At 45.1% G+C, this 15,088-nt stretch overlaps 1 protein-coding gene across 3 annotated transcripts in view; it reads right to left on the reverse strand.

The window, feature by feature from the left end:
• The window catches only part of CFAP65 (cilia and flagella associated protein 65), a 117,651-nt gene that overhangs the window by 29,387 nt on the left and 73,176 nt on the right, over nt 1-15,088 (reverse strand). For all 3 annotated transcript variants that reach the window (XM_056534469.1, XM_056534467.1, XM_056534468.1), the window contains exons 20-27: nt 11,793-11,969; nt 10,524-10,590; nt 8,584-8,694; nt 8,221-8,412; nt 6,244-6,393; nt 5,988-6,131; nt 2,639-2,755; nt 2,434-2,562 (exon numbers count right to left, since the gene is read on the reverse strand). In XM_056534469.1, coding sequence (XP_056390444.1) covers nt 2,434-2,562; nt 2,639-2,755; nt 5,988-6,131; nt 6,244-6,393; nt 8,221-8,412; nt 8,584-8,694; nt 10,524-10,590; nt 11,793-11,969 — 1,087 coding nt within the window. The remainder of the gene's footprint in view (nt 1-2,433; nt 2,563-2,638; nt 2,756-5,987; nt 6,132-6,243; nt 6,394-8,220; nt 8,413-8,583; nt 8,695-10,523; nt 10,591-11,792; nt 11,970-15,088) is intronic.

Here is a 15,088-nt window from a genome sequence, read left to right on the forward strand (position 1 = left end):
CCGCCGAGCCGAGAAGTTCGTGACGAATCGAATTTACTGTAAGTTTGCTCATCTCTAATAAACAGCATATGAGAACATGGAATCCACCAACACAACAATCAGAGAACACTGTCTACAGGCAATTTTAGCTTCATTTGACATCTCTAATTTTTTTTGTACTGATTCTGAGTAAGACTGTGTCTTATATTCTAGTCCAGTGTTTCCCAACCAGTGTGCCTCCAGCTGTTGCAAAAACTACAAGTCCCAGCATGCCTCGACAGCCAAATGCACACTGGTTGGGAAACACTGGACACTGGATTGTTGCCAATTACAATTTTTATTTTAAGGGTATGTGTCCACTAATTGAAAAATCCACCACAAAATTTGCCTCAGAAATTTAAAGTGCCCCGTTCAGTGGAGCAGATCTGCCTTCTGGGTCTCTAACACACTTTCAGCACTGACTAAGTGACACATGATGAAAGTGTTGAAAAATGATGCTTTGGATGTGACTAGAGCAGTGTTTCCCAACCAGGGTGCCTCCAGATTTTGCAAAACTACAACTCCAAGCATGCCTGGACAGCCAAAGCATGTCAAAACAACATGAAACGTGTCGGAACAACATGAAACATGCAGGAACAACATGAAACGTGTCGGAACAACATGAAACATGCAGGAACAACATGAAACATGCCAGAACAAAATAAAGCAGTGTTTCCCAACTGGGTGCCTCCAGCTGCTGCAAAACTACAACTCCCAGCATGTAGTTTTGCAACAGCTGGAGGCACACTGGTTGGGAAACACTGACCTAATCTGACAGCTGATATCAGACACAATATGGACACAAAAATACTTCTCAATGATAGTAAGACTGGCCTAAAAGGGGATGTAGATGGAATCAATAGGATAGCCTTAGACTCTTTGACTATGCTGAAGTTGTAGTTTTGCAACAGCTGGAGGCACCCTGGGTGGGAAACACTGCTCAAGCTGTTGCAAAACTACAACTCCCAGCATGCCCGGACAGCCAATGGCTGTCCGGGCATGCTGTGAGTTGTAGTTTTGCAACTGTTGGAGGCACCCTGGTTGGGAAACAGTGCTCTAGTCACATCCAAAGCATCATTCAAACATCATGGGTATGTGTACACTAACGCAAATTTCAGCGGTTCTGTGGCTGCCCGTCGCGCATCTCCACAATGCACCAGAAAAGTGCAGGCTCAGAACAAATTGTAAGAATGGCAGATGTTGTTGCCTTTCAATAGGACCAGGCAAAAATAGAACAAGCAATTATTTGTACGGCACTAGACTATTTGTTATTTATAATGTTCAATTGTTCTTTTTAGGGGTTAGCCATGAGTAGATAAACAGAGCCAATTTCTTCCAAAAACAGTGCCACCCCTGTCCTCAGGTTGTATGTGGTATTACAACTTGGCCCCTTTAACTTTAAAGAGGCACTGTCATTATGAAAAACTTTTTAAATTTTGTAATACTACTGATAAAATGACTTTTTAAATATACATTTATTAAAAAAAAATTATAATTCAATTTTACAAAAAAAAGAAAAAATGAAAATAGCCGCCACTAGGGGTCATCTATCTTTATGCAGACAGACAACTCTGTATTTTGCAGCATACTGGATACCGGCCGTAAAGTGTGTTGGTATCCAGTATAGGAGATCACCATTGCATCACTACAGCCTTCAGCCATGATGGGAGTTGTAGTTTTACAACAGCTGGGGGTACAATCTTTGTAAAACTCTGTTTTGAGCTGTGTATTCTCCAGCTGTGTAGCCTCCAGCACTTTCAAAACTACAGACAAAGGATGTGTGGGCATGCTGGGAGTTGTAGTTTTGCAACAGCTAAAGGCAACACTGCTCTAACACAGTGTTTTACAAACACTTCAGCTCCAGCTGTTGCAAAACTACAACTCCCAGCATGCCTGGACAGCCAAAGCTTTCTCTGACTCCTGAATGACAAATAAGCTAATCAGACATTCAGGAGTCTGTGAAAGCTGAATGACGCACATAGTGAGAGCTATGTTGATTAGCATCCAGCTTTACTAGGAACAGATAGAAAATGTATGAATAAAAACTACTGTGCAGTGATTTGCAGACTGCCAGGCTGCTCCCAGACTCAGAGGAGATGAGTCATCACAGTGAGGGAGAGAGATGGACACGCCCCCTCCAGAAAGCAAGAACACAAAGCAAGTGAGCTACATATAAATGCTTAAGTTAGTAATATATAGGTCCTAGACACATAAAAATTATATGTACATGATCAGGATTAGGTACTGAAACATTTTTTTTTTTTTTTTTTGGCAATATGACAGGTATGCTTTAATGCAACTCAGCTGCAATTCCACACACAACCTGAGGACAGGGGTGGTGCTGTTTTTGGAAATAAATCAGCTCTGTTTTTCTAATCCTGGACAAGAAAAATATTTGCGTACATGGAGACTTACCGCTGCTGTCTGGTTTCTCTTTTCGGCGGCTGGTTCAGTGATTGTGAATTCCAATGACTGCCGTTCCCTTTCTTCTTCCCATTCTTGGAGACCTCTCTTATACTCGGTCACAGCTTTCTCCATTACTATCTGTGCGAAGATGACACATTATATGTGGGGTCTATCATAGAGGGCATTCCCTGCCATACAAAGCTGCATTACGCACCTCACACACCAGCTCCAGGTTATAGAAGGAGGCCTGCTCCCCAGACTGAAGAGAGACCACGATGCTGAGGCTCTCACCGGGTCTGACCACACCAGACAGAGGGGACACCTGAAGAATCTGTAAAATCAAACCTGACTCTTGTAACTCATGGGAAGATATGTTATTCACTTTATGAGCATCTATAACAGTGTTTCCCAACCAGGGCACCTCCAGCTGTTGCAAAACTACAACTACCAGCTCCGCCCCCTCATTGAGAGCAGAATGAGAGAACTGATGAAGTAGGTGTTTACATATATACAGTATATATATATATATATATATATATATATATATAGCTGTATATACCAATCCAAGGTCATATATAGTGTCTACAGTATGTATGTCTACATACTACAGAGAGGTATAGGTATCTCAGGAGGTGTTCACATCGCGATGCATGGATATGTCGCAAACTTCTCGCATGTTTCCTTTAGCTTTCCTGGCATACTGGGAGTTGTAGTTTTGCACCAGCTGAAGTGTTTCCCAAGTAGGTGCCTCCAGCTATTGCAAAACTACAACTACAAACAAAGGCTGTCCTTGCATGCTGGGAGTTGTAGTTTTGCAACAGCTGGGGCACCCTGGTTAGGAAACACTGATCTATAACATCACATCAAGGCTCAAATATTATGCAGAATACGCAATTAATCTCCTATCTAGTGCTACAATGTACTTTTTATTGTTAAGGCCCAGATGTGCAAGTGCATCTTATCTCCCATAGGCTTGTATGGAGTGGGCTAAACCGTCTGTGGGAGGAGATAAGAGGTCCTGCGTTCTAGCAATCACACAGAAAAAAACTTAAAGGGGTACTCTTGTGAAAACCTTTTTTCTTTTAAATCAACTGGTGACAGAAAGTTAAACATATTTGTAAATTACTTCTATTAAAAAAATCTTAATCCTTCCTGTACTTATTAGCTGCTGAATACTACAGCGGAAATTCTTTTCTTTTTGGAATGCTCTCTGATGACATCACGACCACAGTTCTCTCTGCTGACGTTATTATACTAATAATAACACTTTATTTAATGTTGTCCTTAGTGGGATTTGAACCCAAGTCCCCAGCACTGCAAGGCAGCAGTGCTAACCACTGAGCCACCATGCTGCCCTTAGCAAACATCTGCTATGCATGGTTGCTAAAATGGACAGAGGTGTCAGCAGAGAGCACTGTGCTCGTGATGTCATCAATGTTCCAAAAAGAAAGGAATTTCCTCTGTAGCATTCAGCAGCTAATAAGTACTGGAAGGATTAAGATTTTTTAATAGAAGTAATTTACAAATATGTTTAACTTTCTGCCACCAGTTGATTTAAAAGAAAAAAGGTTTTCACCGGAGTACCCCTTTAACCCCTTAAGGACGCAGGACGTAAATGTACGTCCTGGTGAGGTGGTACTTAACGCACCAGGACGTACATTTACGTCCTAAGCATAACCGCGGGCATCGGAGCGATGCCCGTGTCATGCGCGGCTGATCCCGGCTGCTGATCGCAGCCAGGGACCCGCCGGCAATGGCCGACGCCCGCGATCTCGCGGGCGTCCGCCATTAACCCCTCAGGTGCCGGGATCAATACAGATCCCGGCATCTGCGGGAGTTCGCGATTAAAATGAACGATCGGATCGCCCGCAGCGCTGCTGCGGGGATCCGATCATTCATAACGCCGCACGGAGGTCCCCTCACCTTCCTCCGTGCGGCTCCCGGCGTCTCCTGCTCTGGTCTGTGATCGAGCAGACCAGAGCAGGAGATGACCGATAATACTGATCTGTTCTATGTCCTATACATAGAACAGATCAGTATTAGCAATCATGGTATTGCTATGAATAGTCCCCTATGGGGACTATTCAAGTGTAAAAAAAAATGTAAAAAAATGTAAAAGTAAAAGTAAAAAAAAAGTGAAAAATCCCCTCCCCAATAAAAAAGTAAAATGTCCGTTTTTTCCTATTTTACCCCCAAAAAGCGTAAAAAACATTTTTTATAGACATATTTGGTATCGCCGCGTGCGTAAATGTCCGAACTATTAAAATAAAATGTTAATGATCCCGTACGGTGAACGGCGTGAACGAAAAAAAATTAAAAAAGTCCAAAATTCCTACTTTTTTAATACATTTTATTAAAAAAAAATTATAAAAAATGTATTAAAAGTTTTTTATATACAAATGTGGTATCAAAAAAAAGTACAGATCATGGCGCAAAAAATGAGCCCCCATACCGCCGCTTATACGGAAAAATAAAAAAGTTATAGGTCATCAAAATAAAGGGATTATAAACGTACTAATTTGGTTAAAAAGTTTGTGATTTTTTTTAAGCGCAACAATAATATAAAAGTATATAATAATGGGTATCATTTTAATCGTATTGACCCTCAGAATAAAGAGCACACGTCATTTTTACCAGAAATTGTACGGCGTGAAAACAAAACCTTCCAAAATTAGCAAAATTGCGTTTTTCGTTTTAATTTCCCCACAAAAATAGTGTTTTTTGGTTGCGCCATACATTTTATGATATAATGAGTGATGTCATTACAAAGGACAACTGGTCGCGCAAAAAACAAGCCCTCATACTAGTCTGTGGATGAAAATATAAAAGAGTTATGATTTTTAGAAGGCGAGGAGGAAAAAATGAAAACGTAAAAATTAAATTGTCTGAGTCCTTAAGGCCAAAATGGGCTGAGTCCTTAAGGGGTTAAAGGGGTACTCCACCCCTTAACATCTTCACCCACTATCCAAAGCATAGGGGATAAAATGTCTGATCCCCGCGATCTCCGGGCCGGCACTGCAAACTTACTGAACACTGAAGCTTGGGACTTCCATGTTCGTGACGTCACGCCACTCCCCCTCTATTCATGTCTATGGGAGGGGGCATGACGGCTAGTACATTGTTTCCCAACCAGGGTGCCTACAGTTGTTGCAAAACTACAACTCCCAGCATGCCCGGACAGCCAACGGCTGTCCGGGCATGCTGGGAGTTATAGTTTTGCAACAGCTGGAGGCATCCTGGTTGGGAAACACTGGGCTAGTATACAGCCAACACAGTAATTCCATAGACATAAATGGAGGGTGTATGGCAGCTGTTGTTGGCAGTCATCTGGCTTGGGGGGGGGAGTTTTCTCTGTGCAACAGATGACTGAGTTGCCGCAGCGAAGATCTCGGGGGTCCCCAGCAGCCAGACCCCCACGATCAGACATCTTATCCTCTATACTTTGGATAGGAGATAAGATGTTTAGGGGCAAAGTACCCCTTTAAGGCCTATTCAGCTTCTAGTTTGTCACTTTCAACAACATAATCTATCCCATTATAGGGGGTGCTAGAGATTGCACCCACCTCGCTGGCGTTGGGTGACGCTGCAAACCAAGTGAAAAAGATGGCCTCAGATTCCGAAGTGTTGTTCAGGAACAGCATCCGACTGGACTTGCTAAAAACAGGAATATCCCCAAATGCCAATTTCTGCTGGGTGAAGTGAGGAATCTGCATGAGACAAGAAGCACAATGAACCGCTATGTTACCCCATGTGTATATGAAAGCATTATACCTTAAATATTTCCATATTCGGATACAAAATTGTCAGCGGTGTCCTCACCTGTCCGGGCAGGGTGAGCTGTGGCACAGTGGATAATGGAGAAAATGCCTCAAACACCGCTGTCCCCCCCAGAACACTTCGATCGTAACCGATCCCTTCAAAGGTGATCAGGGCAGAGTCTCCCCCAAGGATGTGAATAGGAACAGTCACCTGTAGGTAAAGGAAAAAAAGGCCATTACCAGGATATACCTAACCTGTAGAAGGCTCCGTGTACACAGTGGTCATGTCGACATATACGACCAACAGAAGGCTCTGACACAGTTATATACATTGCTCATAGGGTCTTGTTGTAAAAAAAACATACACACTGCACAGTTTTTTCTCTTTTTTTTTTGCTATGGCCCTTTTTATTTAAAAACAAATACCCAGTCCGCTTTACTATTTCTATACAGTTAAGAAAAGGTATACCGATATAAAGGACTCACTTTTAGCCTTGATTGGCCAATGGGGCCTAAAGGGGTACTCTACTGCTCAGCGTTTGGAACAAACTGTTCCGAAAGCTGGAGCTGGCGCCCGGAGCTTGTGACATAGTCATAGTCCCACCCCCTCATGATGTCACACCCCACCCCCTCAATGCAAGTGTCTATGGGAGGGGGCCCGAATGCGAATCCCAGCCTGTCACTCACCTCCTGCTGCCTCCGCTCTGTCTGAGCTCTGGCACGTGGCCCCGTCCCTTAGGACGCACGCGCACCGGAGCTCAAAAATTTTAAGAGCTAGTACGCCCGTAATTATTGTATACACCTGACACTATCCTATAAGTCTATGCACCTCCCACACTTCCCTGCCAGATCTTCAGTGCCTATTGCCTGAGAGAAAGCGTTCCCTATTGCCTGTTTTGCCATACCCGTGTATCCAGACCTTCCCGCTACATTTTTGACTACGAACCTTTTCCGCCTGCCTTGACCTTCTGCTACGTTGACTACGCTACAGCCTCCTCCTTCGGTACCTCGCCTTGCCCAGTTACCTGTGTGGTCGAGCCATGTCGGGGGTAGCAACCTGAGTGTCGCCTGCCACGGCAAGCCCATCCTGCCTGGTGAAGACCAGCGGCACCTTAGACTCCGCTACCCGATACGGTCCGAGTCATCAGCCACACAGGTGGAGGATCCACTTCCAAGCTTCGTGACAGCCTACATCCCGGTACGTGACACTTGGTCAGTGATTGGCTGAGCTGGCAGGTCCCACACCGACCCCTTGTTCCGAAGGCAGGGAGTAGAAAACATTGGGAAATCTTGGGATTGGGAGCTGAGCAGTCGGGGCTAAGTATATTTCAGATACATATGACTTTTGCTGTTTTTTCTATTTTTTGGTTTAAACATTTACATTTTTATTTATTTTTTCAGCATTCACCATGTAGGATTAATAATTTTATATTTTCATAGTTCGGGTCATTACAGATGTAGCAATACCAAATATATATCATTTTTTTTTTTTATTAATAATTTTCTGTTTAAACTTTTTTTTTTTTTACTACTCCAAGGGGATTTTTCTCAGCAATCTTCTGATTGCTCATATTCCATTGTAGTGTATTATGCCTGTCAGCATTATGCAATGTATAAAGCCATGCCTCCGGCACATACATGGCAGGCCTAGAGGCCATGGAAACCCATTGGCATGCAGTGATTGTGTTGCTGGGCTGCCACTGGGATCAAAGAGCCCCACAGATCCCTTACATGCCACGGTCATGATTTGACTGCAGCATGTAAGGGGTTAAATTGCTAGGATCGGAGGTTTCTCCAGTCTTGGCAGTTATTGGGGGGGGGGGCAGCCTATTATCCTCCCAAGCAGGGGGCCAACAACTTATCCCAAAGATCCTTAGCTTTTGGCTAAGCCGTGAGTGGTCACTAAGGGGCTAAACTGTCTAGTGTAAGTTTACATTGCCTAAGAAATAGACAGTATTAGTAAATACTAAAGCCAATGTTCTAGATCCATGATGTGTAGGAAATACAAATGAACTTTATAAGTGTAGTAAGTGCTTACTGAGTAAGTTTTTGCCTCCAATGGTGAGAAGATCCATTCCACGAATGCAGTTGCCCCTGGTAGTATTTCCCCTCTGGGGTTCAGACACTGGAATACAGGGTGGTGGTAGTTTTGTTCTTGGACTTCTCTCAATGGTTCCAGCTGGATCTCATAGATGACAGCTACAGAGCCCCCATTGAACAGCTCATAGATCTAGAGAAATATGATAAATATACTTTAATAGTGACACCCGACAGGATCATTTACAGATTGTCAGGGCAGGACCAATCCTATGAGTTATGCACATTCTGTGTCTCTGTGAAGCACCAAACATGTAGAATTGTTATAGTCCCATAAAGTGACTGCCTTCACATAGCATCTGACCTGTTTTGAAGGACTGGAGCTGCCAATAGACACCGGGGTGAAGCAATGTTTTGTTGAGGTGAAATGTACGTAGCGCTGCTCCTTCTCTACTGTGACCCCGATAAAATTTAGCTGGAATAGACGATAATTACATCAAATGTTAGAAGTTACTGTGAATACTGCACCTACTGTAACTTTAACCTGTAACTTTTAGATTCAACATCCTCACCAGTAGGGGGAGCTCATTGCATACTGTTTTAATATTGAGGTCAATGAACCATTGTATGCATTACAGGGGTACTCTGCCCCTAGACATCTTATCCCCTATCCAAAGGATAGGGGATAAGATGTCTGATCGCAGGGGTCCCAAGCGATCTCTCTGCTGCACCCAGCGTTCGTTTAGAGTGTTGGGTACAGCGCAGGAGGCCCGTGACATCACGACCACACCCCGTCAATGCAAGTCTATGGGAGGGGGCGTGACGGCCGTCACGCCCCCTCCCATAGACTTGCATTGAGAGGGCGAGTCCGTGACGTCACGAGCGGGACATGGCTCTGACGTCACGAGCCATGCATAGACTTGCATTGAGGGGATGGAGCGTGACGTCACACGGGGGCGGGGGCGTAACGTCACAATGCTGATTGCCAGTAATCAGACCCGGAGTGAACATGCACTGATTGTAACGGGGGTGCTGCGTGCAAGATCACGGGGGTCCCCAGCGGCGGGACCCCCGCGATCAGGCATCTTATCCCCTATCCTTTGGATAGGGGATAAGATGTCTTAGCGCCAGAGTACCCCTTTAAGCTTCTAACTCTCTAAGCTACTTTAACCATCTAACTCTACAACTAACCATACAAAATTAGATAAACACCATTTTAGCTAAATCAGCCACCCATCTAATTTGTTAGGGGGCCTCCAGACTCTCTCCTTACAATTCAGGTTGGGTAAGAAATGGATTGGGCACGTTGGATTTCAATTGTGCCATCCTGTGTTTCTCCAGGAGATAACATGACACTACTGGAGGAGTCTGGCAGTGGCTTAAACCCCTCAACCTCACATTGAGAACTCATGCACGTTCAGCTGAGCAGAGCATACATGTGTGTTTTGTAGAGGAAATGCTGTTCAAGGTTGTACATTCCCTTTAACAAAGTCCTGCGCCTAGAGTCTGACACGCTGATCAGGGCTGGCAGCTTTCTCACCTTTGCTTAAGCAATGCAAGAATGCAATGAAGAATAGGGTACATTATACCTTTTTAGTGGTGGTCAATGTACCATTGTATACATTAAGACCCTTCGTCTTGGCCCTGCCGCCCTGTCCTTGCTCGGGTGTTTGGTAAAATATTTCAGCTTCTTGGGTGCAGTATAAAAGAAACTTTTATTGCTTCATCCAACAAGTGATAAAAGGTACAGTACAGGTAACACCGACGCATTTCGGGCCTGCTGTTAAACTAGATTTAACAGCTCTCATGCTGGGAGCTGTTAAATCTAGTTTAACAGCAGGCCCAAAACGCGTCGGCGTTACCTGTCCTGTACCTTTTATCACTTGATGGATGAAGCAATAAAAGTTTCTTTTAAACTGCACCCAAGAAGCTGAAATATTTTGTTCTTTGCACTATTATGGTCTATTCACACGTACAGTATTCTGCGCAGATTTGATGCCTAGGATTTTCTGCTGCAGATTTCAATGTAAACTGAATGACTGAACACAGCTGGAAATTCTGCGCATCAAATCTGCGCAGAATACTGTACGTGTGAATAGACCCTTAATAAATAATTGTTAGGCTCCTAGGATTTGCCCGGCTCTGGTTATTCAGAATAGATAACAGCAGTCAATGTATGTCTAATACTGATCCTGATGAAGGGATCATCAGTGAACCTGGGGCTAAGCCAGGCTTGGGGGCTTACAAATTTAAATATGGTTGATATGTTGATCTAGTAATAATTTTTCTGGGTAAACAACTTACCAATATCTCCCGGCCATGTGATACTTTAAGCAGGACAGGCAGGCGGTCAGTTCCTACAAAATCATGTCTGCGCACAGAAGAAAAGAGTCAAAAATTAAAACCAGGGCCTTCGTGAAAAAATACAACCTATGGGGGTGATTTATCAAAACCTGTCCAGAGGAAAAGTTGCTGAGTTGCCCATAGCAACCAATCAGATCGCTTCCTTCATTTTTGAAAAGGCCTCTGTAAAATGAAAGAAGTGATCTGATTGGTTGCTATGTGCAACTCAGCAACTTTTCCTCTGGGCAGGTTTTTCTAAATCTCCCCCATGATGTTTTGGCATTTATTTTTTGTATGGCACCTATATCATTCTTAACATATATGTAATCATTCATCAAAAATGACTCCTTGCCCCAGAAAAACAGCTCGAAAGTCTTTGCCACTAGGTGTCTCACTTCTCTGTAATCCACACTGTCTCTAGTAACAGCTAGATCAGGACAAATTACAGGAAGTGGGGGCAGGGCTTACCATGTGCTCTACGCAGAGAGAGAAAAAGGGTCTTAAAAAGCCTGCAAGCTGAGCCTGTCTGCCTGCTGGAGAGGTTCCTGAAAGGTAAATCAAGGATTCCCTCTTCTCTCTTACCACACATAAAGGACAGCTATCCCCTGTGTAAATACCCGCTTACGTACTTATGTATGTCCCCTCCCCTCTCCCTTTAGATTTTATGCATCAATATGACTCAATATATGTACAGAATGATCTCATGCTTTAAGATGGAACATATTGGTCAAAACACGTTGCATGGATGTAATTTTATGTGTCATACCCAGTGATGAAATAAAGCTTAGGCCTAGTTCACATCACAATTTCTCCATCCATTGACCTCCATTAAAAAATTGGATCCATTACACACATCCGATTTGATCCGCATCCAATTTCACACGATTTTTGTTCGGGTCTGAAATCGGGTTTGAAATCGGATGCGGATCGAATCGGATGTGTGTAATGGATCCTATTTAATGGAGGTCAATGGATCCGACTTTATATACGATTTCATACAATTTTAAGTTATAAAATGGTGTATTTAAGTTGGATGGAGAAATCGTAATGTGAACGCAGTCTTAAGAAGATCTTAAAGCATACGGTTGTGAAACACATTGATGCAGCTGTGCTGGGATAAAACAGGTGGTGTTGTAGGACTAGTGATGGTGAATGTGCATGATAGGGAAAAAATACCCCAGAGTGTCTCTTTAGGTTTCCTTCCGGTACATGTCTATCTATGTTGCTCACCTGTAGGTTAGCTGTATTGTTTGCTGCCTGCCTGGTTTTAGATTTCCAGATTTGGGGTTAATGGTGAACAGCTTATTGTCCTGAATTCTCATCTGGTGAATCTCGCTTTGGTCAAACTCCCAGGTCTCTGCCCAGAACTCCAGTTCTATCTGCTGATCCACTGGGAAGAGAAAATCCCTACGGAAGAGCACACAAGTAAAAGAGGGATTCTACACATTCCTAATATACATTAGACCAACAGGGAAAGTGCAAAGAAAAGGAGATTTTTAGGTACTCACCGTAAAATCTCTTTCTCGTAGCCTTCATTGGGGGACACGGATATTGATGTGGTATATGCTCTTGCCACTAGAAGGCGCTGACACTAGAAAAAAAAGTCGACTCCTCCCTGGCAGTATATACCCACCCACTGGAAGTGAAGTAATCAGTTGTGTCACAAAGCAGCAGGAGAAGCCAACAAGTAATATGTCCGAAGGACCCTAGAAAAGAATCCCAGAGAAAAAAAACAAGAACCGGAAAAAAAGATCTGGACCAAAAATGAAGAAATGGGTGGGTGCGGTATCCTCCAATGAAAGCTACGAGAAAGAGATTTAACGGTGAGTAAAAAAAAAATCTCCTTTTCTCGGTTGCTCTTCATTGGGGGAAACAGATACTATTGGGACGTACAAAAGCAGTCCCCTAGGGTGGGAATAACAACCACCAGAGAAGGGGAGACAGTCTGGAAACCGATGAAACCCTGGGCCAAGAGGCAACGGAGACCCAGAAACTGAGTGTCTGGAAGGTCCCACCGTCTATGGAGATGGACTAGGACGCCAAGGAAGGGATCGTCCGTTGTAGAGACTCAAACCTATGGTCCACATAGAGAGACAAGAAGGGCTTCCAGAAAACCTGATGACTGTAACCATCCTGGAAAGAGATAGAAAACAAACTTCCAGAAACACAGAACCGGACAGAGGGCCAGCCCGGCTGGAAAACAAAAATATAAGGGGCCCGACAAGGGAACCCCAGCCTAGAGAACCAACCGATTCAAGAAAAAATGGAGAAAAAATGCCAGGGAGAGCAGCGCACGCCTGAGTAGAAGGTGAGCACAGTCAAGGTGGAGACCAGAACCTATGGAAAAAGAGCAAGAGATGGAAACCGGCTCTAGAAAGGCACAATGCATAAGATCGATGACCGAAATTGAAAATCTGCAGTCCCAGGGGAACGCCGCAAGCACCCGGGCGGAAGCTGACAGTCTGACACAGTGCCAGAACAATGGTAAAAAAATGTGACAAGGAAAGCATGTCCACGTAGATGGCAAATTGGCCCGACTGGCATAATCTGGCAGACCGGAACGCCCTCCGTCTCAGGAATACATGGACCAGAAGGAGGAGACGGAAGGTAACAAACGGCCAAAAAAGGAATGGAACACCCTGAAAAGGAGCATCCCGGAATACCGGAGCGGCCGACATGGGAATGGAGGTTCCAGAGTCTCCCAGAAGACTTACACCCGTAGGGTGAGCAAACCCAGCCACCGCGAAGCGCTCCGGGAGACATACGTCTATATCTGGAAAAGATCTGTCTTTGTTCCCCTCTCTGTTCCCATCCTGACGGGATGTTGCTTCGGAATACTCTGAACCACTGGGGTTCAAGGCTGGTTTTCCATGCCCATTCCCTCTTTGCTGGCTTGTGCAAGTACTGGGGAGTCTCCTTGTATTGGGCAACCTCCTAGGCTGCTGTGGCTGGCCTTCTGGTTCTTAAGGCCTTAGTGAGGGTTGTGGTCTTGGGCATCGTAGCACTCCTGCCAAGACTTCTCCGTGATTCCATTTGGGTGCGGTACAGAAAGACCGCCCCACAAATGGAATCGCGGAGAAGTCTTGGCAGGAGTGCTACGATGCCCAAGACCACAACCCTCACTAAGGCCTTAAGAACCAGAAGGCCAGCCACAGCAGCCTAGGAGGTTGCCCAATACAAGGAGACTCCCCAGTACTTGCACAAGCCAGCGAAGAGGGAATGGGCATGGAAAACCAGCCTTGAACCCCAGTGGTTCAGAGTATTCCGAAGCAACATCCCGTCAGGATGGGAACAGAGAGGGGAACAAAGACAGGATATGGGTACTTGAAGGTTACTCCAGAAGACTGTTGTGTCAGTGTAGAGCAACTGACACTGTCAAAGAGAAGGATGAACACACCCCTCCAGGGAGATTTTGCCAACGAAGGAGAGCAATGGCATGGCCCAAACAACAGACAGTGGCTAGACTTGCTGACGCTGAGCCCTTCATGATTGCATAAACTCCAACAGAGGAGAGTGCCATGGCTGCATGAGCAGCAGGAGAGAACCAAGAAACAGGGGAGAGCCAGGCTGCAATAGTGGGCAGTAGTCACACAGGCATTGCCTGTACAAAGCTCTTCTAAATGCTCTCAGCAAAAACAAGGGCCCAGCCAGGTACCCCACCTATGTAGGGGGAATGAGGGAGATGACTCCATGTCAGCAGTAGAAGCGGTGGGCGAAACAGTCCCCCAGTGGAGGGGAAAACAAGGGTTGGTGAGAGGAAACTCTTGTACTGACCGTGCTGAGCTTCCTGATCCCCGTACCTCCGGCACAAGGAGATATTCAAGTACAAAAAGTACTGTAGGAACAGGGCACGAAGCCCTGCGGCAAGGGGTTAAAGGACTGGGAGAACGCAGCTACCTCGGGAACCCTGAGGCAACATAGTGAGGTATGGAGGAGCCATTTGTGTCCGCGGAGGCATCTGAATCCTGGACACTGGTGCACCCCACTGAAAAGGAGGGGAGGTGGGCTCTATACATGCAGATCGTCCGTAGCATATGTAGGGACACAGACATGGTTACCGCACGATAGTAGTGGGGCACCAAGACAGCAGCCACGAAGAAACCGCAGACATCCAAAGTGCCGGTGGTATGGAAAACAGGCGCAGCACCTAACGGTGTGTCATAACCATGCCTGTAGCAGACCAACGTAGGGGAACAGAGAGTGCTGCTGTCGCTGCACAGGTTCATGGAATCTGCAGGAAACGCCCACACCGCGTCTACTAAAGGTGATACACACCAGGACTGCTGTCACAGACACAAGGGGTGAAGGATGCATGTGGTGCAGGAAACCATGCAGAACCAGACCGACTTACAGGTATAAGGAAGAAAGAATATCCAGAGAGTCACGTTTTTGGAACCTCACAATGAAAGTGAGGCACCGGACTGCAGCTGCAGAAGCGGCAGGAAGGAGGGAGGTGACCTGGTTGATTAGAAACCCATGCAGAGTCTTGCTAATGGGCATAGGGGCCATGGGACACACCAGTATAC

Source organism: Hyla sarda, chromosome 8, assembly GCF_029499605.1.
Source record: "Hyla sarda isolate aHylSar1 chromosome 8, aHylSar1.hap1, whole genome shotgun sequence".
In the NCBI taxonomy this organism is placed as follows: Eukaryota; Metazoa; Chordata; class Amphibia; order Anura; family Hylidae; genus Hyla; species Hyla sarda.